Source organism: Lygodium microphyllum, chromosome 20 (genome assembly GCF_053477565.2).
Source record: "Lygodium microphyllum isolate KBCC chromosome 20, Lygodium_microphyllum_v1.1.10, whole genome shotgun sequence".
NCBI lineage: Eukaryota > Viridiplantae > Streptophyta > Polypodiopsida > Schizaeales > Lygodiaceae > Lygodium > Lygodium microphyllum.
The window spans coordinates 99398852-99426761 of NC_141154.1; the positions used below are offsets into that span (position 1 = coordinate 99398852).

A 27910-nucleotide genomic window follows, 5' to 3' on the forward strand; every position below is an offset into this window, starting at 1 on the left:
TGAAGACTTCATGACTTCCTAGGTTAAACACAAAGATTATATTCTCTCCATGCCATGCAATGCATAAAAGTAGACTTGAAGGAGGTGGTGTATGAGCATTGAAGCCATCAACATATGTCTTTGGCATTGGGCTTTTCGAATAGTATAGGTCCATAAATAGCTTCATCAAAACATGGCTCTAAACTCGTTTCCATCCCTTTCAAGATCTATAAGAGCTTTTGAACATTCTTGAATCAAAGAATCCTCAAAGTATAATTGCATTCCAACTTGCATATGTGGATCAAAAAGTGTCAAGACTTACTTTGAACTTTTTTCCATAGAACAATGAGGTTGATCATACACATCTTGTAGCTTCTCTTTCTCATCACACAACAAACTCCTTTGATCTACTATGCATATCACCTTGATGCCTTGTCTATCACACATCCAAGCCTTAGGAAATAACCTTGAATGAGAGAGAGAGAGAGAGAGAGAGAGAGAGAGAGAGAGAGTTAGAGAGAGAGAGGAGGATGAGGAGGAGGAGGAGGAGGAGGAGGAGAAGAAGATATATAAGAAGAAGATGAAGAAGAAGAAGAGAATACCGATCGTTATGTGGTAGAAACAATCCCAAGATGCCTTTAAGACACATCTCACGATTCCACATTTTGAACCCTAGTTGATTCAATCTTGAAAATTGGAAATGCTTGGACTAACCATTACACCAACATAAAGATAACCGAAATGGTAGTGTAAGGTTTCCTTTTTAATTTAGACTATCTCCTATTTTTGTTTTATTTTAATTTTGTGGAAGTGGTTACACACACTCATTGTAGAAGAGTGATTTTTACATGACAAGAACAATCCCCAAGATGCCTATAATAAAGCATATCCCACAATTCCAAGTTTTGAACCCTTGTTGATTCAAACTTAAAATCGACGCCTACACGTCTACGCGTCCACGACGGTCTCGTAATATTCATGAAGCATCATCCATCCGGCACAAAGATTGTAACAAGTAGAGGAATACTCGGCCTTGCCTGGTGGGCGGCACGTACCAAGAGTGTAGATATTGGAAATGGGCCAAAGGTTACTTTAATCGGGTGCGCTACGTGTTGTGCTTTGGCGTGTCGTTGATTCCGCTGAATCTCTCTCTGTCTCTCTCTCTCCCCCCCCCTTCTCTTCTCTTCTACGCTGATTAACCACAACAGTTAAAAGTAAGACAGCATGCGAACCAGAAAAACCACACAGGGAGCTCAACAGCACCCAGAAGAGTCCAGGCCACCCAGTAAGAATGCTTTCCATTAAATCTGTTGTTCCTGGTCTCGTCTACCATAACTAGGGTTTCTTGTGCAGAAGCGACTCGAAAGAGAAAGCCGAAGAAAGTGTCCGAAGCCAAGGAAGAAGAAGAAGAAGGAGAAGAAAAACCAGCAGCAGCAGCAGAAGAAGAAGAAGAAGGCAGGCATGATATAATTCGAATAAACAGGGCCCCCGTGTTGACACTGTGGGTGGCCGTGGTGGCCGAGAGGGAGGGATACAAATTCGTGGAAGGGCTGAGTTCTGGGAAGGCCATAGCCGGTCTATTTGCACTGTCCAAAGGGAGGAGGCTACAACTGTATGAGGAGGATGACAAGGAGAAGGCGGAAGCCAGGAAGAGGAAGAGGAAGGAAATGGGGTTGGAGAAGCTCCCCGTGTTCGGCATGAGCGTTTTTGGCAAGACGACCGAGGGCGGGCTGCGCTTTGCAGTGTCGCAGGGCAAGATCATCAATCCTTCATCAGTAGAGGCTTACCTGCGGAGAAGCTTCGGCTCCAATTATGACAGAGTTAAAGGTAACCTCTCTCCATTGTTGCAGTTTTCTTCAAGGTAGCATATCCGCAAAGAAGTTAACTGGTAAGCGCCCCCACCCCCTTCAAAACACACACACACACACACACACAAGACGCTAGCTTATGTTTCCCTAAACATCAGTTATTAAAGTCCAATAGTTCAATAATTAACATCCAAATGTCATTGAGACTACTTCCAAGGTGCCATGTTGCTAGCTTATGTTTCCCTGAACATCAGTTATTAATGTCCAATAGTTTAATAATTAACATCCAAATGTCATTGTGACTACTTCAAAGCAACGCATAACATAGGATGAGTACTATTGGAGTATATGATTATGTGCATTTAGCATACAACATATCCTTACTAGGCTTAGGCTCCATTGTTAAGATCACATTGTGTGAAGTAAAACGTTCTCGACATCGAAAGTTAAAAGTGTCCATCAAGTTTAATAAAAGAAAATGGGTTGAGTAGGTGATACATTTATAAGGTTATTGCTTCGCTTTGATGTATGAGTTCTTAAGGATCCAAAAGCATTTTTTTGGGCTTTTGTAACTTCGCTTCTTTTAAACATCCATGTTCTTCCATAAAGCCACCACGTTAAGCTATACGATTGTGTTTCTATGCCACACACAACCATGACCAACCAACCATCGAAGGAGCATGATAAAGACAAACTACTAAAATTACATAATGCTCCTAAGCTTTTACATTTTATCTTGAATGTGATTATATTTTTCAAAGATTTGCTTGAAGTCTAGTTGAACCCTTTACAAAATAACAATGTGCTCTTCAATGGTAAAGTTTGAGAAAGAACAATTTTAAGGAAAAGTGACTAGTAGAAGATCTTAGCTCAGAATATTTTCTAGAGGTCAAAATGAGTTGCTTAGGTCAAAATGAGTTGGAAGATAGTTTCTTTTTGTGAAAATGAGTTGGAAAGTCAAAAGTCTTATGACCACCATTAACATTATATTTGCAAAAAACAAGAAAGTTGTAGTTCTAATAAAAAAGCATGTCAATTGGAAGAGAGTTTGATATCTTACATTTTTAAATGCTAGAAATAGATTTTTTAAAATTTTCACTCTAATTAATTTCAATATGTTTTTAAAACTTAATTTATTAACATAGTGACTTTGTAATTAAACATTATTTTAGATGTTTGATTCAAGCATTCAACCTTGTGGCACATCACTTCTTGTTTGGCTAATTACAAAATAAATTAGACAATTACAAGAGTAGTGTTTCTTTAATACATTAAAGTTATTAAAAGAATAGTTACATGCTTGTAAACGTTGGATACTTTAGATGATGGATAATATATTATATTAAAACTATGAGGAAAAAATGTCTTTCATACAAAATTGGAGATCTTAGCTAACAGCATTCACGATTCTGGCCATATTTATGTAGTTTATTTTTCCTATGAACAAGAAATATTAAGAAAAACCATTTTAGCTTTGGGAAAAGCATACTTTGCTTCAACTTTCACAAGAAATATTAAGAAACCATTTTAGCTTTGGAAAAAGCATATTTTGCTTCAACTTTTATACTACCTCCTTGTATAGCTCTCTTGACTTTGGCTTTCCAAATGAGCTAGGAAGTGAATATTTGCCCAACTTGGTGGCACAAAAATATTGGATTGGCCATCAAGTTGCCAAGTCCAAATACAACATGTTATGCTATCTTGGTTGTTGCATTGAATTCTAAGTCTTTGCAAGATTTCTTAATAGGTTTTTCTGAAAATTTAGTCATTTTATAAGATGTCTCTAAGAGAGAACTTCTCTCTACAAATACAAGAGACATTAGTGATGTCTTTACTCTTTGAGCTTCATTCCAAGAATAAGCGCTCCAAGAATCACTTTGCAAAGCTAGTAGTTCATCTTTCAATGGAAATCTCAAAGATCAAATGTCCTTCATAATATCATTAAATTTTTCCTTTGTAATATTGACCTTCCATTTTGTTGACTCTACCTACCTCGAGAGAGGAGGTGATTTATAAGGACTTGATGTGTTTCTTATCGAATAATATTTGTGGTTGAAATACACCTTTCTTATGCTTTGCCTCCAAGATAGATTTGACAAATTACTTGGCAAGTCAAGAGTTTGAGCAACTTGTAATCCTTTCAAACTCATAAAAAATAAGAATATATCCACTAGAATTAAGTGAGAGTAAGTGCATTTCTATGTAGGTCCTTTTGGAAAGGATAGCCTCTCCTTCCTAGCATAGATGACAAGAAGACATTATTGGAGCTTAGCATAGATGACAAGAAGACATTATTGGAGCTTATCATTTTTACTTGATCTATGTCACTATGTAAAGGATGCCCAAAGCTTTAGCCTAATCTTCCATGATACTCTCACAAATACCACCTAGTTTTATGGATTTTAGAAATGTGTAATGTTTTGATTGGATAAATTCTCAGAGCTTTTTATTTTGAGTGAGTTCATTTAATAAGCATTTTTACCTAGGAAGAATCTTGGCACCAAAATCACTTAAAAAGCTTTCCTTTAAAGATGAATGATTCTTTTTGGACATCGACAAGATTTAATTGGTGCAAGTAAATGGGATGAATCGATAAAAAATATGATAAATAATGAAATAATAGAAATGAATTGATATAAATAGAATAGATCACTAGTTTACAAATGTTGAAATCAATTCTAAATTTTGGACCATTCCTTATATGAAGTAAGGAGATTTGAAGCTAACTTTAGGTTATATTTAGTTGTTATACAAAAGTTTACAACTATAATGGATCCTTAAGTAAGGACAACCCTTGGTTTGCATGCAAGCTAGAGTAGCCCATGGTTCCATGAGGTTTCTAGAAAAATCTAGAAGATACCTATATTATCGCTCATGTCATTAGTGATGTTAGTGTGCCATGTGTCAATGTGAATATTAGGCCATGTATCAACCTGTAACAAATCTTTTGTATATCAATTATTACCAATATACCTTGGCTCAATGATTCTAAATTAATTTAAAGCTTATATATACTTTTAAAGGTGATTTGTGTTATTTAAGTGTCTTAAAATATGATTAAATATTTCTATTTCTATTTAAGAGTAGCCAATGGCTAGAATGTCTTATAATTATACTTGGGTTGTCATTGACGAGATGCCTAAGAGAAATTAAAAGTTTAGTTGGGTAGCTAGATTGACCAGAAAGCTCAGATGACTAAGACTTCTATACTTAAATAGTCACATTGACTAGAAGCCATATAGTAAGTGTTTTCAAGAAGTTAAAAGTAGACGCTCATAATTAAAAAAACAAACCATGCTATGGTGAATCTATATAATCAAGCTCTTCAAAAGCTAATTTTGGTGACTCTTCAAATTTAAGAGGTTACTATTTTTTGAAATTTGCTCGAATGCAAATTCTGTGTACATCAAAGACTCTAGAATTTTGCAAAGGGACAATTTTATCTTCAGCTACTACTATCTCAAAGTATTAAACATTCGAGAGATTTTTGGAATAGAAGGTTTGAAAGCCTTTTTTTTTAGCAAAGTGACGTGGCATTTAGAAGAGGATGTGTCATTTTGAATTTTAAGTATCTCTACACTTATCATTTTGAGCAAATACTAGTTATTTGCAGCCTTTACTTTTCACTTTTTGAGCATCCAAGTCGCGCACCTATATATTAGAGATCTCTCTCTTCATTTGGAATAAACTCTCATGTTGAAATTTCAGCCACATCCTTAATATCCTTCTATTTTCTCTTATCCAAGAAGTACTTTTTACTTAGTTTGATCTAATCCAAGCACTAAAGAAGAAAATTAGCTTGTCCGAATTTGTAAAAATTAGGGTTTCCAAATCCTAATTTTTAGAATCACAACTAATTAGTCCTTTTGTATGTGGTTCGAGCACTTGGTATCCATGGTTTTGTTTCAATAAATTCTTATAAAGGGAGAGGGGTCGGTTCCCTTCTCAACATGGTATCGACTCTTTTTTTTCTATTTGTCTCTTAATTTTCATGGTGATATATGGTCGAGTTAATTAAGTTTAAATTTTTGTTATTCTCACGTTATTCCTCGCTTTTACATTGATATTAGAGCAAACACTTATTCTTTGTAAGAACTTTTTTTGGTGACAAAGTCTTTCGGTAAACTTTCTCATTATGTCGAGATGAAGATGAGAATTTTGATAAACAATTGGAAGGCTCTCAGCACTTCGTATTTGTATGCTTCTCTGATTATGAGAAGATATAAAGAAACAAGGAGTTGGAAGCCAATTGCTTTAATGGAGAGAAGGGCTTAAGCATGGGCTTAAGAGAAGGTCTTTGAGGAATTCCTTACTGAGAAGGCTCTTGAGACAGATAGTATTACGACTGTGAAGGCCTATCTCAACATGAAATATATCAATGTTATTGATGCAACTTAAGCCTATGATAGGTAACATATTACCTACCATTGAAGGATCCATCCAAGCGGTGACTTCAAAGTCTCATCATACACAAGTTGTCTCACCATGTCCCAAGAATCCCTCCATGGGGAGAAGGACAAAGAAAAAGTCAAAGAATCGACTATTCCATGGTAGTTGAATCTCCAAAGATACTTTTAACAAAGGAAAACGATGCTAAAATAGACTTTAAGCTTAGAGAGAGAAGTGTCAAGTTTGACGATCTCTATGGTAAGAGATTATCTGAAAGCTATGTCTTTTACCAGACAATTCGATGTTGCTCTTGGTGGTGAATATTAATACTAAAATAAAAAATTAGGATGGTTAAAATGCATCTAAAGGATGCTGCTTTAAATTGGTGGCTCAAAGAAGTTGAAGAGGGAAAGAAACCCAAGTCTTGGAAAGAGTTTTAAAGAGACATTCAACAAGAAGTTTGTCTTCATCCTTTGTAGCTAATGTGCAATAAGAATGGGATGAGCTGAAGCAAAGCCATAGAGACAATGTTGAAATATATATTAATATGTTTGCAGCTGTTTCTCTTAAATTTACATCTCTTAATGAAGTTCCTTCCAATATGGAGATAAAAAAAAGTTTATCCATGGATTACATTTTACGGGTACAATGAATTGTTAAGATGATAAAGCATGATACTTTGGAAGTAGCCCAAGATGCGGGCTTAGAAATTGATGGATTGCTTATGCCATGGATGCTTGGTAAAGCCTAAAAGGAAGAACCACAAAGGAAAGAAACAAATATGTTTGACAAAAGAAGTAAAATAAACAAGAATGAAAACATAAATATGGATGTAGACCAACAATAATGAAAACATAAATATGGATGTAGACCACATTTGCCATCCAAAAAGAAGCTTACATATTAGTATTAGATAGTAGAATATATAAGAGATGGACAATGTTTCTCTTATGGAGAAAAAGGACACATGGTTAATGTCCTAATAAGGCAAAGAAGGAAAACCAGTCCCAAAAGACATCTCAAACAAATGCCACACCTAAGGAATTCTTGCAATATGATGAAACTTCTCAAAGAAAATGAATCTTTTTATGGCTTGGGGTAAGATTGCTAGTCAAACTGTTATCATTTATTTTGATACATGGGATACATATCACTATATCCATCCTTGGATTGTTGAAGCTCTACATCTACCAAAGCAGAGGTTTGAAATAGGACACATGGTTAATGTCTTAATAAGGCAAAGAAGAAAAACTAGTCCCAAAAGACACCTCAAACAAATGTCATACTTAAGGAAATCTTGCAATATGATGAAACTCCTCCAAGAAAATGAATCTTTTTATGGCTTGGGGTAAGATTGCTAGTCAACTTGTTATCATTTATTTTGATACATGGGATATATATCATTATAGCCATTCTTGGATTTTTGAAGCTTTACATCTACCAAAGCAGAGGGTTGAAACACCACAAATTTCAGGTGCTACTTTTGAAGGAATGGAGTTTGAAGTTACTCCCATTCTTGGGAAACTATGAATCGAGGTAGGAGATTATGTAGATCATGAGAGTTTGGTCATGTGAGATATTGTTCATTATGATGTATTAGGAATTACAAGGTATAGAAGAATAGATCCATTGGAATCAAAATAAGTTTAGATTCTCTTTCAAGGATAAAAATGTATCTTTTGATTTGGGAGTGGAAGGGAACTCTATTTCTATCTTTATCCCATGTACAAATTTGCAAAATAATTTTTGTTAAAGATTCTAACAAAGAGTCTACAATTGAAGGGTCCATCTCAAATATGAATGAGAACTAAATGAGTTTCTTCAAGGAGTATGAAGATTGTTTTGCAGTAACTTTACCTAACGAGTTACTACTAGAGAGTCGGAAGATCATCACATTGATCTCATTTTTGGGAGCTCACCTCCAAATATCCCTTTCTATCGGGTGAGTTCAATACAACAAGAGGAGATTATAAAGCAAGTGAATGAGCTCTTAGAGAAGAATCTAACAAGATCCAATTCCTCACATTTTTACTCTCCAGTCCTCTTAATGCAAAAGAATGATGGATCTTAGCACATGTGTGTGGACTATAGAACCCTCAACAAAATCACAATTCGGACTAGGTTTTCCATTCCAAGAATTGATGATATCTTGAATACACTGACTGGATCCAAAGTATTCAGTCAAATTGACTTGAAGAACGGCTACCATCAGATAAGGACTGCTCTGTTAGATATTCATAAAACAACATTTAAGACAATTTTTGATTTGAATGAGTTTCTTGTGCTACCATTTGGTGTCATCAATGCTCCTACAACCTTTAATAGAATGATGGAAATAATATTTTAACTTTCAAATATTGCACATTCATGAGAAGAAAAACAAGGTAGTTGATACCTTATCAAGAAGACCTCAGATTTATGTAGAGACCATGATTCATCATACAGACTTCATTGGTACAAGGGACATACATGCTTCTAATGAAGATTTTAAAATCATCTGGGAGAGTTTGCTTGTGGTAAACTCTTATGTTATAAAAGATGAATTTATTTTGACGGAGAATAAGTTAATCGACAAATAGTAACGATTACATGTGTACTATTATTGATAGATTTAGTAAACATACTCATTTTATTCTAGTCAAGAAGACTATAAAGGCTCAACATATTGCTAGAATATTTATTCAACAAATCTTTAAGCATATGGGTTATGACAATCTATCATAGGTGATAGAGATCCATCAATCACTAGTTTTTTTTGGTGAGCTCTTTTTAAAAATTTAGATACAAATCTTATATTTTCTTCTTCTTATCATCTTAAAATATATAGTTAAAGTGAGATAGCCAATCTCACAATATTGGATATGCCGAAGTGCTACTGTTATGAAGGAAACAAACAATGAAAAAAGTATTTGTATTTGATGGAATATGCCTATAACACAGTTCATATTTCTATATATAAATCATAATTTGAGATTATATATGGAAAACCACTCTTATTACATATCCAAAATTGAGTAGGAGATATTTCATGTAGATGAGTTTGTGCGTGATATGTATATATATTTCACCCAATTTAGACAAGCTATCAAAGATCTCAAGAAAAACAAAAGAAAATAGTATATGAGTATTGAAGGCAATTGATTTTACAAAAAGGAGATTGGGGTGGCTGAAATTTAACAAATCTTGTCTAAAAATCTCGCTCACAATAAGAAATTATGGGTTATTTTAAGTCACTAAAAAGATAAATGATATTTGTTATAGGTTATAACTTCTAGAGAATTGGAGATTTCACAGTGTGTTTCACATCAATAATTTGAAGCCTTTTAAAGTGTCTCCACCATTGAAACCTGTAGGAGTAAATGAGAAGAGCAAATACTTCAACTAGAGCAAAGTATCTTTCATATGATGAAAAAATAATGTAGAAATTTTTTAGAAAATTTCTTTTGAAATTTAAAAAGTATTCTCATTTAGATTCGAAATGGATGTTACAGAGTATTTTAAAGACTAATTAAAAAATATTTGTAACTTATGAGATGTAACAAACCTTTTATATATCAATTGTTACCAAGATATATTGACTCGATGATTCCATATTAATTTTATGCTCATGTACTTTGAAGGTAATTTATATTATTTAAGTGTTTGGAAATATAAAATGTTCATCTTTTTATTTAAGGGTGGCCAATGGCCAAAATATCCTATGATCATACTTGGGCATCATTTACGAGATGCCTAAGAGAAATTAAAAGTTTAGTCGAGCGGTTAGAATGTCAAAAAAGTTGAGATGACTAAGACTTTTACATTGAAATAATCACATTGATTAGAAATCCATATAATGAGTGGTTTAAAAAAGGAAAACCAAATGGTCATGATCAAATAAACAAACTATGAAGTGGTAAACTTCTATAATGAAGCTCCTCAAAAGCTAAATTTGGTGACACTTAAAATTTTGCGAGGAACAATTTTGTCTTCAACAACTATGTCAAATTATTAGTCATTTGATAGATTTTTAGACTAAAAGGTTTTGAAGCTTTTTTCTCTAGTAAAGTGACATGTGATATCTAGAAGAGGACATATGTCATTTTGAAGAGAGAACTATACTTATCCTTTTTAGCAAACACTTGTCATTTGTAACTTTTACTTTTCATTTTTGAGCATCAAAAACCTACATCTATATATTGGAGATCTCTCTTCATTTGGAATACTCTAATGCTTAAATTTTAGCCACATGCTTTGTATCCTCCTATCTATTTCTCATCCAAAAAGCACTTTCTACTAAGTTGTACTAAAGAAGAAAATCAGCTTATTGTCCGAGTTTGTAGAAATTAGGGTTTCAAAGGCCTAATTCTTAAGAATTACAGTAAATCAGCCCTTTGTATATGGTTCAAGCCATTGGTGCATGTGGTTGTGTTTCAATAAATTCTTGTATAGGGGGAGGGTTTATGTTCCCTTCTCAATGAGGTGTTAACTTCTCTCTCTCTCTCTCTCTCTCTCTCTCTCTCTCTCTCTCTATTTGTTTATCTACTATTTTTCATGGTGATAATTGAACAAGTTGGTTAAGTTGAAAGTATTGTCATTCTTATGTTCTTCCATGCGCTTACATGACGCTCATGTCATGGCATGTGTTATGCTCTTGTAGCAACATATGTTTCTCTTAGCCTCCCTATACTATAGTATAAATAGGGGTCATGGGCTACAAGGCCTTTAGACTTGCTAAACTGTTATGAGTGTGGCAAAAGTGCTCTTCGAGAGCAAGACGAATGTTATTAACACTTGCAATAGAAGAAATTGAACTAAAACTTGATTGTAAGAACTCAATTACAAGAGAACTTGATTACTTGAGAATGCTCACAAAAGTGGGACTTGATTACAAGACAAGACTCGATATAAGATAAGACTAGAAGAGGATTTACCTCATAAGAGCCCTTGGTTCGTGAAGTTTCTAGAAGATACCTACATCATCATTGATGTTAGCATGCCATGTGTCAATATGAATGTCAATAACATGTATCGACAAGCATGTCATGCCATGTGGCATTTTCTTGTAATGGCATGTATTCCTTTTGACCTCCCTATGCTATAGTATAAATAGGGGGTTGTGGGCTACAAGGCTTTTAGTCTTGCCAAATTGTTATGATGAGCATGGTAAGTACTCTTCTAGAGAGAGAAGATTGCTCTCACAACTTATAAGAGAAGAAGTTGAATTAGAACTTGATTGTGAGATAACTTGATTAAAAGAGACTTGATTATAAGAGAATGCTCACAAGAGCATGGCTTGATTCTAGGACAAGACTCGATACAAGACAAAACTAGAACAACACAAAAATTGGAAGAAGATTTGCCTTGTAAGAGTCCTCGGTTCCATGAAGTTTCTAAAAGATATTGGAAGATGCTTACATCGTTGTTTATGTTAGTGTGCCATGTGTTAGTGTGTATGTTATGCAATGTGGCATTCTCTTGTAATGACGCGTTCTCATCCCAAGGACCACCTATAAGAAACCATATGTATAACATGTAATTAAAGAAATACCCTTTCGTTACATTCTATAAGACCTTGAAATGACTCCTTTTACTTTACTAAACTTATTGATTGTTTTCAAATTGTAATTAAAAAACCTCTTTTGTAAATATAATTATGTAAATTTGATTAAATGTAATACACTTTCTTTTGAACTCATGTGGCATCTTACATATTCTATAAGGTGGACTTCCTAGGATTCTCCTTAGCCTCCCTAGGCTATAGTATAAATAGGGGATCATGGGCTATAAGTTCTTCAATCTTACCAACACCAAGTGTGAGGCTCATGCGATGTAAGTTCTCTTCCAGTTTTTGTCTTAATCTGGTCTTGTCTTGTATTGACGACTCTCGTATAATCAAGTTCTCTTGTAATCAAGTTATCTCACAATCTTGTTCTAGTTTGATTTCTCTTTCAAGTTCTTTTTTTTATAAGTTGAGAGCAATCTCCTTGCCCTCGAAGAGCACTTGTCATGCTCATAATAACAGCTAAGAAAACTAATGTAAAATATACAAGGTTGAACAAAAGACGTGTGCAATGAGGTTGAAAGGCACGTGATGCACATGGCAATTATTTCATGGTAATGGCCCAAGGACCTCGAGGATGTTAAGTGAAAGTTGTGACAAGTTATCCCCAGTTGGGCTTTGATTGTTAGTTGGGTCAACTTTGACCCTAGGACAGTTAATTGAACATTAAGTATCAGTGGTGATACTAAGAACTAACATTAATTAATTAATTAATACCAAAATAAGAGTTAATTGAGGTTGAGGACTACTCCATGTTATAAATGGCCTATCCAATCTAATTATAGATGGATACATTTAATTTTGGGCAGGGTTAGAATAGCTTAAACTAAATTTTAAAATTAATTAATTCTAAAAATTAACTTAATGACTAAAATGATTGAAAAATGGAATCAAAAGGCTACCACTTGGCCAAAAGACTCATGAAAGTGAAAAAAACGTTGATTGGTCGAGAGAGAGAGAGAGAGAGAGAGAGTACTGGTTCATTTTCTTGTGAAAAAATCAAATGTTGGCAGCGACAGCCATGAGAGGGTTTTAGGAGGCAAGCAATAGCAAAGAGAGACTCCAAGGGCTACAGACAACGTGGCTGATTAGGCGACTTCATTTATTAGGCTTTAGGATAGTAAGTAACTACATTAGTTGTAGAATTGATAAGACTATTAATCAGTTTTGGGATTTTCTTATGAAGAATATTTTATTTCTATCTCATCTTAGCATTCTCACACCTTCAACTTACACTTAGTCATTCTCACTAATTCTCAACCATTTGGAGTAGGTCCTAGTCAGATTTGGTGGACAGCAAGGCGAATTCTATTGTAGACCTTGAATTTTTACAAAAAGTAGGCTTCAATAAAACTACCTTGGGACCTGTGCCATCAATCAAGGGCATTGTGTACTAAAATTAACACTTATAATTCAAGGAATTGTTGAGGATTTTAGATGCCAGCTCATCCATTGTGAATTGAGGCAACATTCGACCAGTTGTGGGCCGAATTTGTGCAAGTCCTTAGTGAAAATCAGGGGGCAATTTGCCCAAGTTTCTTGGTGTTTGTTTGTATAGCAAGGGGCTTTTGGATCAACAAAAGAGATTGTGGAATCTCAACTTGCAGTCAATCCATTAGCAATTCACGTTAAACAAATCCTGTAAGGGACGCTAGAAGGTATCCAATGTCCAAGATTCTTAAGATAAAGTGTGCATTTCAATTTATGCTCTTTAATTAATTAATTAATGTAATCAAGTGCTTCATTAGGTTTTACCATCCTATTCAAGAAGGAAGGCTAGTTTTAGAAGATGATGTCCAAGAACTTAATTTGGACTTTGAAACTAGTTTTAAGCCCATCACGGTGAGTATCTTTGTGGGGAACTTTACAAGCAATGGTTGATATAATTATGTAAAGAGTTTCAAGATATCTTTGCATGGGAGTTTATGAACATGAAAGACTTTGATCCTTAGGATCAATCTAAAAGTTAATGCCAAACTGATCATATAGTAAAGATACCACATAAACCCTAATTATGCAAAGAAAGTTAAGGAGGAAACCAATAAATTGCTTCAAGTTGATACACTTCAAGGCATTAACCCTTTCTATGTGCGAATATATTCCCAATATATTTGGAGTTTTTATCATAGGTGCCCAATCGGATCATATAATGTGGAAGTATGTACCATGTTTTTAAAAACCTAATGTATGGGTCCACCATAACATGTGAACATTCATTAGTGGCTAGCTTTAATGCACTTTTCTTTATATCTAGTGTGAGTTAATTTTTAAACAAATAAATATTCTAAATAATGAAGAGATTACAAATTCTTTTTGTGTTATGTTACGACATACAAATCCATTTTTTTAAATTGCATTGAACCAAGTTGTGACCTCCATTTCTTTGGAAGATGATATTGTAAAGAAAAACAAAGTAGCTGTGGTGCTAAACCTTAAAAAATTATTGCTGTCTTTCTTGACATCAAGTATTTTTTTTTTCCACTACGTGCTTTTTTCTCCATATTTTTTGAGAGAGCTAATGTAAGTATGTCAATAAGGATCTCTGGGTTTATTTCTATTGACAATTTGAACTCCTTATCAAAATTGATCCAATCAATTTTTGGTGCTTGGTGCTTTATCCTAGGAACAATTATTTCTTCACTTTTTCCATCTACATTATCAAAGCTCATTTCGCATTTGTGTACTCTAGTATTGACATTCATTTAGCATAGTGACACCAGTGTCTTCAATAACCTCCTCTATGCAAACATCTTTTTCCTTCTTCGCTTGGAGGTTGCTAAGTGAGCTTGGATAAGCTCCCATGTAGTAAAATGCATGGGGGTGCCATGTGCTATGTGAATTTATTGCTCTTAATGTGGATTTAGTGTTAATAAAGTGACATGTTGTCGGAGGGTTTTTTGTTGAAAGGTCGAATCCACCGGGGATCAGAAGTAGAAGGAAGTAGAGATAGGAGATGGAAGAGAAGATAGAGAATACCCAAGTGGTAAACACTACAAAGACAAATCACAATGAATTGAATCAATATGTATTGAAAGAACTTGGAATCTTCGCACTACTCAGAAGCAATCTCTAGGCATTAGATCTTCTGAAGCTTCTTCGTAAGAATAAAATGTGCATAAAAATTACAGCTCCTTCTCTGCTGCTTGGAACCCAAATCTAATGGCTCCGTTGGCTCCGAAAGGGGGGTAAAACCCTAAGACACTTGACAACGGATCTTCCAAATCACTCCTTCTTTCAGTTCAATCTGTAGTTTTCATCATGTTTTCAGCGATCGTGATGCACGTGATTTCGTCAATCTGTCCCTCTTGTGAAAATCCCCTAATTGGTTGAAAAAGCCACTAGCTTTTTGAATGCCATCCTAATCTAGAAGCTTTTTTTCTAACTTTTTCAAATTTTTACAATAAATAATATAAAAAAGACTAAAATTATCCAAAAATCTAGTATTTTTGGATAATCCATGCAACTCACACTAGTACTAATGGCTTAGATCACATTGACTCTCTAGATTAATAAAGAAGTCAGATGATGATGCATTTTATACTTTTTCACACTGTGTCCTCATAATATCACGACATCCATCCCCTCTGAACCTGCACATCCTCCAGTATGTGCCAAAATCCTAGTAGTCACTGGATTGTGAGTCCTCATCCTCTGCAACCATATCCTTTACTTCTTCATCTTCCATATCTTCCTGGCTAGCCCTTGTATCAGGACCACTATTTTCTTTCAATTTTGGCAACTCATAGGTAGTAGATTCCCGCCTTTTGAATAATTTGATTCTTTTCCCTGCTATCGTAAGTTTGATGGTTGTCCCATCCAGCTCGTTTAATGTATAAGTAGCATTATCAAACACGTGTCTTACCACATAGGGTCCAAACCATCTTTTGGAAACTTTATGCATGGCATTATGCTGATTATCTAAACTACTATCATAAACCAATACCCAATCCCCATCTTGTATGGTTCTTGGCCTCAATCTATGTCTTTTGTCAAACGGTTTCTTGTTCTGTATCCTCGTTGCCCTTAACTTTGCAATTGCTCTCTCTCTGTCTTTTGACTTTCTTTCCAACGGTCTAATGTGCAAGGCTAACTCCTCCTCTCGATTCAACTCCTCTTTCCAAGGTAGCACACTCCATGTGGCTGTCATCTCTTCTATCGGCATGATACATTTTTGACCATACATCAATTCAACAGGCATATATCCTGTAACAGCACACTGAGTTGTTTTGTCGGCCCACAAAGCATAAGGGAGCAATCGTGGCCACTCTTTTACCTTCTCTCCACATGCTTTTGCCAATGCCTTCACAATAGGTTGGTGACCTCTTTCACTTTTTCCATTTCCTTCAGGGTTATAGGCTGAAGTTAAAGCAAGCTTTATCCCCAACCATGCAAAGAAATCATGGGCTTCATCTGCATCCAACTTACCCCTATCTACTGTAATTTTTTCCACACAGCCATACCGACAAAAGATCTCTTCTAAGAGAAAAGTACACACATCATTTGTTGTCTTAGTACGTAAAGCTTTCCCTTCCACTTGATTAGTCAAGTTTTCATGAGCAAGCACAAGATACCTCATTTGCCAAAGACCTGTAGGCATTGTGACCAAATCCACCACCCACTTAAAATGAAGAGACAATGGATATGTGGGTTGCAATCCATCCCAATGTCTCACAGATGAATACATTTGACATGTCATACATGTTTCCACAAAGTGAGCAACATCCTTATACATATCTTGTCACCAATATCTTTCTTTGATCTTTGTAAAAGTACCCCAAACACCTCTATGACCAGCCCACAAGCTTTCATGAAATTCTTGCATTACTTTTACTTGTTAAGCTCTGTCACCCAAAACTCGCAATGGCATACCCTGTTTCTTTTTAGCATGTTTCCATAAGTATCCATCTTTAAAAAAAAGCCCATATGCTTTCCTCTTGATTTTCTTAAACTTCTCATCTGACCATTCATCTCTCTTTGTTAATGTACTGAGGCATTGACCAATTCTCAGTCACTCTCCTGCATATTTGTCTTTCAGAAACACTTCTACACAAGATACAAAACATCTAAAGTGTCCTCTCTTTGTTGTCCAAGCTTCTTTTAATGCTGTAGCAACACCTTGCATTGCTAAATTCACTCTTGCAACATCATTTTTAGCCATAAGAAAGTCATCTTTTTCCTCCTCATCGATCATCCCATCTTCATTCTCATAACATGCTCAAGATAACATGTCTGCCACTAGGTTCTCTCTTCCTGCAATATGCTGAAATTTAGGGTTCAAAGATTTGATGTATGCAATCCATCGGAGCATAGCAATGTTCGGAGTAGCACAACTAGTAATCATACCCAATATCGGCAAACAATTGGTCTTAATGACTACATGAGCACCCATAAAATGCTCCTTATTACATTTAAGGGCTGTCACAATTTTCCATAATTCTCTTTTAACCTGTGGATATCTTCTCTGTCGTATAGTCAATACTTTAGCACCAAAGTGAATTGCATATCTTTGTCCTTCCTCATCATCTTGCCCAACTGCCCATCCAATCTCGATTGGGCTTGTATCAACAGTAATAATGATAGGCTTTCCATGTGAATAGTTAGCCTTTCTCAATGTAGGAGCAGATTTTAAGAGTTGCTTCAATTTCTTCATTGCTTTTTGGTGCCTCCTTTCCCAATGAAATTTCTGACCTTTCCTTAGAAGTTGATAAAGAGCATCGGCTACATGTGCAAAGTGAGGAATCTATATCAAATAGAACACACATGCACCCAAGAATCTATACACCTCTGATACATTCGTGCATACATCTTGCATTCTATAAATCCCATCTATTTTTGCTGGTGATGGCCTTCGCCCATAAGGCCCACATATATGCCCAACAATCAAAACCTCTTCAACTCCAAAGATAGAATTTTGTCCAGAAAGAGTTAAATGCACCTCTTCTAGACGTGTCAAAATCCTCTCACAATCCACAATATGGTCTGCAACAAACTGTCTGCATCCATGAGCATCCATCTCTTCATTATTTTCATCCACTGCACACCCTTTGATTGGAATATCATCGAAGAAGGGCATAGTCAATTGTGGTATAAAATCCTTACGAGTACCCTATTCATAACATTTGTCATGTGTACCACTGAGTTGGTTGCACCCTGTGGGAGAGTACACATCCATACTAACCCCAAAGGAGTCTTCATGGTTGTGATATCCTTGCTTTCAATTGCAAGCTCAAACTGATCATAACTCGAGTAAAGATCACCCAAAGAATAGATCGCTCTGCCTACAAAAGCCTCTCCAAATTCATCAACCACAGGACCTGCACCCACATTTCTTATGGTCACTTTATTGATCGGTTGTATGTCTTGAATAAATCTCAAAGCCCCATTCTTTTTGGGCACAGTAAACCAACGATTTGAGTACGGGGCTGAAGAAGGCTCCAAGATCTTTATGCAAATCTTTTCATTTAGTAAATCCATCAGCGTTGGCAAGTAAGCTTTAGGCACTGGAATAGGCCTCAAGTTCCATGGTACATGTGGCACAGTAAATATGACCATAGGAGAGAGAACATTTGGATCCACACAACCTATTTCACTTGGTTGAAATGCAAATGCCTTCCCATGTCTAGCCAACATCCGCATAAAACAGTCTCTCTCAGTAGACAAAAGAAACCCTTTTGCACCAACTTTCAATTCTTGTAATGTTTCAGATGTAAATTGATGACCTATATCTTTAGGATCCCGTAAGCTTGGCTGCCTTCACACTTTTTCATACATACCCTCACTCTCTGGTGGAAGTGGCAAAGAAATTGGTTTCACCTTTTTGTCAACTGTCTTATACTTTTGTCTCCACAAGTGCTTCAATCCATTGTAATCCTTCCTACTGAAGAAACAATGCTATAACATCATACATATCCAAAGAATATACTGACAACACTCTGTTTTCAACCTCATTTTCTTCATGTATAGTTGCTGAAATTTCAGCCATAGTGTTAGTAATATTTAGCCCATAAAAGATGCCTAAAATGCCATCATTTTCAGCTAACAATCCCAATACTCTCAGTTTCTTAGTAGCCGATTTCATAGATATGCATTCAGCCATACACATAGCTTTGATAGGTTTAAACCAACATGAACTGTTTGCTGTAAACTGAGAATTACCAACATTAAATACATGCTTCATTTCATCAAGAGGCGAGTACACCCACTGAACATCACTAGTGTAGCCCCACATTACAGCAATGCTTAATGAAAATCTAGGTCTTTGAATTCCCTTGCATTTGGAGCCAAAGGATACTCTCTAAGTGTATCTTCATTTCTAGGATGATTAACACAAACAATAAGAAATTGGATTGCTTTTCTTCCATCCTTGCTTTTGACTCTTGCATAAGCAGAACCATCATCAAGCACCTTTGTTTCCATATGCACACCTGTAATATAGGGCTGTCCCAAAATCACTACATATGAGGAATTATCTTGCACAAAGAAGTGTTGCTCTTCCTGTACATCACGAATCGTCACTTTTACATTAGGACATGCAGCATAGAGCTCCCTTGAAGAATTATTTGCAGCCCTCATTCGCCAACCATGATCAATGTCTACAGACCATGTACCATTTTCATACAATCTCCGCTCAATGACATTTATCTCAAATCCATGGTCAAGTAAAGCAACACAAGGAGTTTCACGTTTCCCTATTTTCACTACCGTTTCAGTGGTAGCTCTAGCCCAATGATTTCTTGTGTAGTGACTTCGAGGAATAAATCCTAGTCTCTTCTCCATATTTTTGCATTTGCCTTACTCCACCATGCATATTGATACAAGACAATGCATTTTCAGCCACTTTCTTCTCTTTTCACATGCTGTCCATTGATTACTAGCATCCTGCATAGACAATCATGTACTTATTTCATGCTCATATTCAACCCGAATACCCAACAAACTAGTTTCCTCTTCAAATTACAACAATGCACTAGTGGTATCACCAAGAAACTGACCCTTCTTTTTAATTATGTCAATGATCTCATCATGAAATTCTTGCTTGGCAATGAGGTAAATTCCACCTGACTGTGGCAATGAGGTAAATTCCACCTGACTGTTTAAGATTCATTCTTCAAGAACCTTCTTAAGATTTATGGCTGTCTCAATGTCAGAGTGCAACTTATATCCTGGTTGCTTGCCCTTCTTTTTGCCCTCTTGCTTGTTATCCTGTTTTTGCTCCTGACTGACCTCTTCCATAACATGCTCGGGAGGTGGTTGATTTGCAGCTTTAGGCTGATCCACACTTCTTCTTGTCATTCTTTTAGATGTCCCTACAATATCTTCATCTCTTTTTCGTTTTTCTTCCACAAGTACATCCGTGTTTTGTACCTTTGCTAAATATGCATACACTGAATATGCATCTACTGGTGATTCCCAACCAGTTATGCCACGAATGTCTTGCCCTACATGAGACATTTCACTATTAGTGACCTTTCTCTTTTCAGCTGCATGTAAAGCATGTGTCTATATTTCAGCCTTTGGACCAACCATCACTTGTCTATGCATTCTATCTAGCTGTAGACCAAAAGTAGAAGCATGTACTACCGCATAAGCATTTCGGACAGCCAAGCCTTCCAATAACTTCTGTATACCTCCTTTTTCAAAATTCAAAGCAAGAGGCAATCCTGTTTCTTGTGCATGGATCTTGCCATCTTTCCAAAAGATAAGCTGTCGTGCCAAGGCCTCCTGGTAGATAGCACAATCCTTTCTCTCGTGCTGCAAACTGCCACACCACATACATCTTTTTCCAAGCTTAGGGGCTAATGCCCGTCCCCTTTCCTCTTATCCTTTTTCGTCCAATTTTGCAACCTTCAATTGAAGATCCCGCATGCCTTTGACCAATTCATCCAAGACATCTTTCCTAACAGAGAGAACAATAGCAGGTATAGCCATAGGATTAGCCATAGAAGCGGGTGGCTTACTGGATACTTCAACTATTTTGCCCATAACAGTGGGCAAGCTAGAGACATGCAATCTTTCTCTTCTTTTATGCTTCTTCACAAGCGTAGTAACAGCTTCCTTGATATATCTCCACTTTGTTTTCAAACCTGTCTCTGTAGTCTGATCCTCCAGCAAATCATCAAGCTTCTCTTGAAGCTCAGGATCAACAGCCTGTAGAAACAATTCAATTTTCTGACTTGCAAGAGCTTGCTATTCTGCGAGATCCAATTGCTTAAATCGACTTTCAAATTCTCTTTACAATTATGTAGTCAGAAGACCCTTATTGGGTTGTATAACCCACTCCTGAAAAGTTTTACACGTAATCAAACTAGTATCCTCAATATAAAATTCTTCCCTGAGTGTCTTCTTGAAGGCTACCCAGTCAGCATCTTGCAAGTATAATTCAGTAATCCGTGCTTTCAGTTCATGAACAGTAACACGTACGAAATACCGGCTCCATGCAGATTGAGCCACTCCAAAGAATTCTATCTTCTAAGCATAGGTATGTAAATATGCAGATACATTTCTGCCATTGAATAACCTCACCTCATGCTCAATTGCTTGCAAAGCATTTATCACAACACTTTTTGTTTGAGCAGAAGCTTGCATCACTTGTTGTTGTTGTTGTACCTGCATAAGCATATTCATATTTTGCACCAATTGTTGCAAAACATCACTGGAGATTGTATTCGAAGGTTCTCCCATCTTATATTTCCTTCTTTTGATGACCTTTCACGTCGGGTTCACCAATGTCGGAGGGTTTTTTTCGAAAGGTCGAATCCACTGGGGATCAGAAGTAGAAGGAAGTAGAGATAGGAGATGGAAGAGAAGATAGAGAATACCCAAGTGGTAAACACTACAAAGACAAATCATAATGAATTGAATCAATATGTATTGAAAGAACCTGGAATCTTGGCACTACTCAGAAGCAATCTCCAGGCATTAGATCTCCTGGAGTTTCTTCGTAAGAACAAAATGTGCATAAAAATTACACCTCCTTCTCTACTGCTCGGAACCCAAATCTGCTGGTTGGCTCCGAAAGGGGGGTAAAACTCCAGGAAACCTTCTCATGGATCTCCCAGATCACTCCGCATTCTTCTTTTAGTACAATCTGCAGTTTTCAGCCTATTTTTAGCGATCGCGACGCGTGCGATTTCGTCAATCTGTCCCTCTTGTGAAAATCCCCTAATTGGCTGAAAAAAGCCACTAGCTTCTTGCATGCCATCCTAATCTAGAAGCTTTTTTTTCTAACTTTTTCATATTTTTACAATAAATAATATAAAAAATAGGCTAAAATGATAAAAAATCTAGTATTTTCGGATAATCCATGCAACTCACACTAGTACTAATGGCTCAGATCACATTGACTCTCTAGATCAATAAAGAAGTCGGGTGATGATGCATTCCATACTTTTTCACACTGTGTCGTCATAACATCACAACGTGTTTAATAAATGCCTATTTCATCCCTAGTTGCAATATGACATTCCCAATATTTCATCATTCGCATTGAGAATCAACTTTAAAAAAATTGGGTAACTTGCATGTTGGATATATTTGCTTGCATAGATAATTATCGTTGCAAAGGTCGAGAGTAGTTGGTGATGGATTAGGTTAAACAAGTCTACTATATTATTCTTGGTTTATAAAAGTTCCATATGTGTTGTTTGTAAAATACATACATTTAGGTTTTATAAAAAGGTCAAATTACTCAACTCTCATACAAATCAAAGAAGACATTTGAAATAAACTTTAGGCACATGAAACTCGAGAAGTATGAATAAGACAATTTCTAAAAAAAATATTTTATAATGAATCAAGGGATATAGCTATTGTCATTGCATATTGATGCCATCAATCTCTCTAATATGTTATGCTACTCACTGCAAAGTCTCTACATGTTGTTTTATTTTGCCTCACTAATAATTGATGGTGGTGATTGGGCTAGCCTACTATTTCATGACAGCACTTATAGTAGCATGAAAAGTGTGAAATTGATGTGTTTAGTTTCTAAGATTACCATATTCTTGTGCTTTTATATTTAATAGTGGGATAGCTACTATTGTCCAAATGTAAAGGTACAACAACAAGACATATCAATCTTTTTTTATCTAGAAATCACATCTTGCATTCTAGAAGTTATGCTATTGTGATTGCTACCATCATACATAGATTTTGCAAGTTTTCATCTTATCAATCTCCTCTAGAGTATTGCATTCTATGGACTTCCATATTGAGGCTACTAGTTGAAGCCCTAATTGTAGATTTCAAGGCATCTTGATACTTGAATATTGGTCCATCGTATCAATCTCCTCTAGAGTATTACATCCTATGGACTTCCATATTGAGGCTATGGTTAGAAGTTGAGTCATTTCAACACTTGAATGTTGGTTTATGGATTGAGTCACATAATATTGGGATTGGAATTTACAATAGTTGAGAGGAACTAGCAAAATGAGTGCTCATTTTACTTGGGAGAACCTTGGAAGTATACGCTTCTTCAATTAGGTGATGATGATAGAGCAAGGATACTATCCGTCCCTTCTATTTGTTTTACTCTTATATTGGTGAACATAATTATAGTTCACCATAGTGACTTCATAATAAGAAAGTCATGTATGCACATGTTTATAAAAATGTATAAGATTACATTATTAAAGTATTATCATTCACTCTTAGAAAAAAGTTTATGTGCATGTATGTGGTGGGATACTTTTTTTTGGAAGTGTTTCATGTGAAAAGCCTACCTATGTTACCATGAAACATCGAGAGAATAAACTCGTGTGAAGCACATCAAATTATTAAAAATAAAACTGGCTTGTAGATGTCATCTCTTCTATTCTCTCTCAATAAACCAAACTAAGGGGAAAAAAAATCTTGCTTCCAATGTCATAATAAACTCGTGTGAAGCACAATAACAAATTAAAAATAAAACTGGCTTGTAGATGCTATCTTCCTTATTCTCTCTCAATAAACCAAACTAAGGGGGGGAAAAAACTATCTTCTAATGTCATCTCCCCAATTCTATCTCAATAAACCAAATTAAGAACCAAGTATGGCCCGCATGTCAATGCTTTGTTGCACCTTATGTGCTCTTGTTTTCTTTGTACTCTTACATATTAGCTTTGAGAATGTATTAGTCTTCTTTATGTGCATGGTGCCTATGAGAGGCGAGTGCACACTTGTAGCTCTTATTAGCATGTTTCTCCCAATTTCTTAGTATGGGGGGAATAATTTCATTAGAAGTTTACCCTTACAAAGAATCATTCATAGAGGGAATTATCTCAATTAGAATCTTCCATGTAAGAAAATGTATTCAAACAAGTATCTAAACAAATGAGGTGTAATCCTTTTGAGACTTTTGACTAGATACCAACATGTAATCAAAAGCATAGTAGGATACACACTTCATGGAAATCAAGTCTATCGTAATATCAACTATAAGCACTTAAATAATGCACATTTTTTGTGTGACAATACGAAGGAACTACTTTTAGGATCGAACCTACAAAAATTTGATGATTTTTTATTACCTTCATTGCAACTTTCTAATTGGTTTGAGGATAAATTTGATTTATTTCAAATATGTTTTGTTGGTGTCTTAATTTAAATGGCCAAAAGGAAATATTTAATGCTTTGCTACTTAAGGAAAGGTCTGATTATGTTTCTTTTATGGTATTTGTAGATGTAATGAGTGAATTGGCCAAGTCCTACTCCCCAAGCGAAATTGGAGAAGTTGCATATTCTCTTTATGAAAAAATCAGACCAAATGTGCCTACTGGAGTGAAGGGATGGGGTGCAAAGGGTGTGCTCGAACTTGATAAAATAAAATCCCTTGCAGGGAGGATTGATGATAAAGTTTCAAAATAGTCCACTATAAGATTGGTGAAAGTATGGAAATGTAGTTTAAGATGTCTTTTGATACTATGTCCAAAGCACACTGTGTATTGTTTATTTCATTATTTGCAATCTTTAAGTATGCTATCCCAACTATGTAACGTATTAAGTATCCCCCCTCCCCCCAAAACACACACACACACACATTGTGTGTGTGTGTGTGTGTGTGTGTGTGTGTGCACTTCATCTCATCTTAGATTTCATTTGTCTCTTAATATGTGTGTGTGTGTGTGTGTGTGCACTTCATCTTATCTTAGATTTCATTTGTCTCTCAGCTTGTTGTGTCTTGTTTCAACTTGCATTTAATGTTGCAATACTAGAATCCATTGATCAAACTTGTAAGGAAAGACACTATAAATCCACCGCAAGTCGATTAAGTTTTAAAAAAATATTGATGATTAATTTACAATTTCATATGTGCATTTTATCCATTTCCTCATTTTAAGAACTTTTTTAAAAAATATTGATGGTTAATTTACAGGTTCATGTGTGTTTTTTCTATTTTCTCATTTCTTCAAGTGATTTCTTGGCAAACATTTACACCATGTAATTATGTTGTTTTTACATAGTTAATTTTCCATGGAGTTGTCATTTAGAAGGATGTATATGTCTTTTTCATTTCATTATAGATGTGAGATTGCATTTTTTTGAAACTATTGAATATCCATAATGACATCAACATATTTATCTGTGTGTATTGCTCCTATCCTCCAAATCATTGTTAACAAATGATTGTGTATCTTTTCTTTTCCATTTTATTGGAAATTTATAATGATGAAATTCCATGGTAAAACTATTAGTCCTGGCGAAAAATATAATCTCCTTAGGATTTGAACTCAAGGCAAGAATAAGCGACATCCCTAAATACAAATGAAAGAGAAAATTGGTGAGCACTATGTCAAAATTGACATTTTATTCACCAATGCAACAAAATGGTGGAAAAATGTTTGTAGGAAGCAACCTAAGGAATGGATAATGGTGCCAAAGGGAGATGCTTTTATAGCTCTAATGTCTCATTTTTGTGATGTACTTTTGAAGTTTGCAACTCTCAACCATACATGCTAGGTTGGACACTATGCAAAACTATGCCTACATAGTACAACTCTATAGCAGCCAACTTCCTTTTTTTTTTTTTTGCACATAGGGCATTTACAATAAATGTGCTAGTATATTACCTTATGAACCTAATATCTTGCAATATTTTCTCAAGCATTTCATATATGTCATTAATAAATCACATCATCCAAATTATTGACTTAATATAACAGAGATACTATGAATAGTTAGTCTTCTACTCAAGGCATCGACAACAACATTCTCTTTTCCGGGTCGATATTGGATAAGTGGGTGAAAACTTTGAATAAAAACAGTCCATTTAATATGACAGTCAAAGATTTGTAAATGACTAAGGAGATGTTTGATACTTTGTTGGTCTGTTTTGATCATGAATTCAGATCCCATTAAATAGTGTTTCCATTGATGTAAAACTTGTACTACAGCTAGCAATTCCTTATCATAAGTAGAATACTTAAGTTCAGACGGTTTAAGTTTGCAGCTAGAGTAGATCTCATATTAGCAAAATAAAAAAGACAACTCTATACATTATTACATGAAAATTTTCTTTGTGACAATATTATGATATTATAGGGTGATTATTAATATACTTAAATTTTAGTGCGATATACATAAATAGTAGGAAATACATTATCAAAGCTTTTCTAAGTTATAAAAAGTGCTTCATAGGTAAAGGTTTCATTTCTCATTGGCTTACATTTCAAAGGGTAATTTATTAGTTTGTGAAGAGAAAAAGACCTCTACTTAGCTTGTTGATCAAGTACTCAAAAACTAACTTCCCTTCCCTATAATAGTAACCTTGAATACTTGCCTATTAGTCCTAAAGAGTACTTTTCATGATTTAAATGCAACCATGTAATCTTTTTAACTTCAAAAACCATGTGAATAAGAACTTATATACATTGATCCACTCAACCTACATGCGAGCATAGATAAACCAACTCTACAACTAACTCCTCCCTAGTTTTTTTTCTATCATTTCTTGCACATAAATAACCATGAGTTGCTTTAATTACTTAAAAATGGCAGAGCAGCTTGTACTACTTAAAATTGACTAAAAGTAGTTGGTATTGCTTAAAATATACAAAAGATTTGTATATGAGTTTTAATATGGCATCTAGTACCTAATAGGCTACTATGCACATCAAAGCTTATATGCCTTGTAAAGGGCTGTCACCACCATCCCCTCCCTTTTCATCATTGCTCTTATCATCTTGATTACTATCTTGCTCTTGCTCAGGATACTCATTGTTTTGATCTACATCATCCTCTACTTCGTTTTCTCCCTCTCCAACCCCTTGTTAGATTATTGTCCTTGTAGATGCAAAAGATTCAAGCTTAGAATAACTTAGAACTTTCAATGCATTTAACAAAAGAGAACTTAAAAAAATATTTAGACCATGATGCCATGCCATGGTTGTGTTAAAAATACACGAGATCTAGAGCATGGCAGATATGAAAGCTATGGAGGTTGAAAGAGGAAAAAGGAACTCATGAAGACATTAACCCTGACAAGGACAAATTGTTACACAAGTGAATTAGGTTCCAAGATTGAGACTTAGACTCATAAACAAAATCTTGTGTATTGACAGTGACAGAACACTTTACTAAAAAGAAAAGAGTACTATCCTTGCATTAGAAAAAGAGTGTAAGTACAATGCTTTATAGGAACTAAGTGGTAGTACTTTCTCCTATTGTACATATGGGATTCTGGTCTTGAGCCCTCACTGCTTCTCACAAAGGGACTAAAGTAGGTGTGATTGCAAATATTTTAACACCCCTCATCAATCATAACCAGAAGTACAAAGTGTATAGAGACTTTAGTGAAAGCAATACCTGCAAAGTGTGGGCACACCATAAACATGGAAAAACTCCAGAGGCTGTCACAGAAAGACCAAGTGTGGGTACCACAAACATGATGGACATCCACAGGCTGTAGCAGGGGCCTTAGAAAGTGTACAAAGGATGTAGTACAAGGCTAACTGAGGAGTTTACAACTTTAAGGCATTAGGGCTAGGAAATGCGAAGCTAAAAAAGTCTATCTGAATAGAAGGACTGATGAGATTTGCCCTCCTCTTGGTGGTCTTCTTTTTCCTTTGTTCCGTTTTCTTCTTCTTCTTTTGATTGCAACTAGATAGGCCTTTTGGGACCTTTTTCTACCATGGCAAAACTTCTTGGTATGTCCAGTCCTTTTGCAGAAGTCATAGAAGAGCTGATTCCTCTTGCCTTTGTACCTGTTGCCAAC

At 35.5% G+C, this 27910-nt stretch overlaps 1 protein-coding gene across 1 annotated transcript; it reads left to right on the plus strand.

The window, feature by feature from the left end:
- The first annotated feature begins 1123 nt into the window (after nt 1-1123).
- LOC148019166 (uncharacterized) lies at nt 1124-24679 on the plus strand. The gene is made up of 3 exons (XM_087701173.1): nt 1124-1264; nt 1333-1806; nt 24380-24679. Exons 1-3 carry the CDS (start codon nt 1204-1206, stop codon nt 24562-24564), a joined length of 720 nt encoding a protein of 239 aa, XP_087557299.1. The 5' UTR covers nt 1124-1203; the 3' UTR covers nt 24565-24679.
- Nucleotides 24680-27910: the final 3231 nt, after the last annotated feature.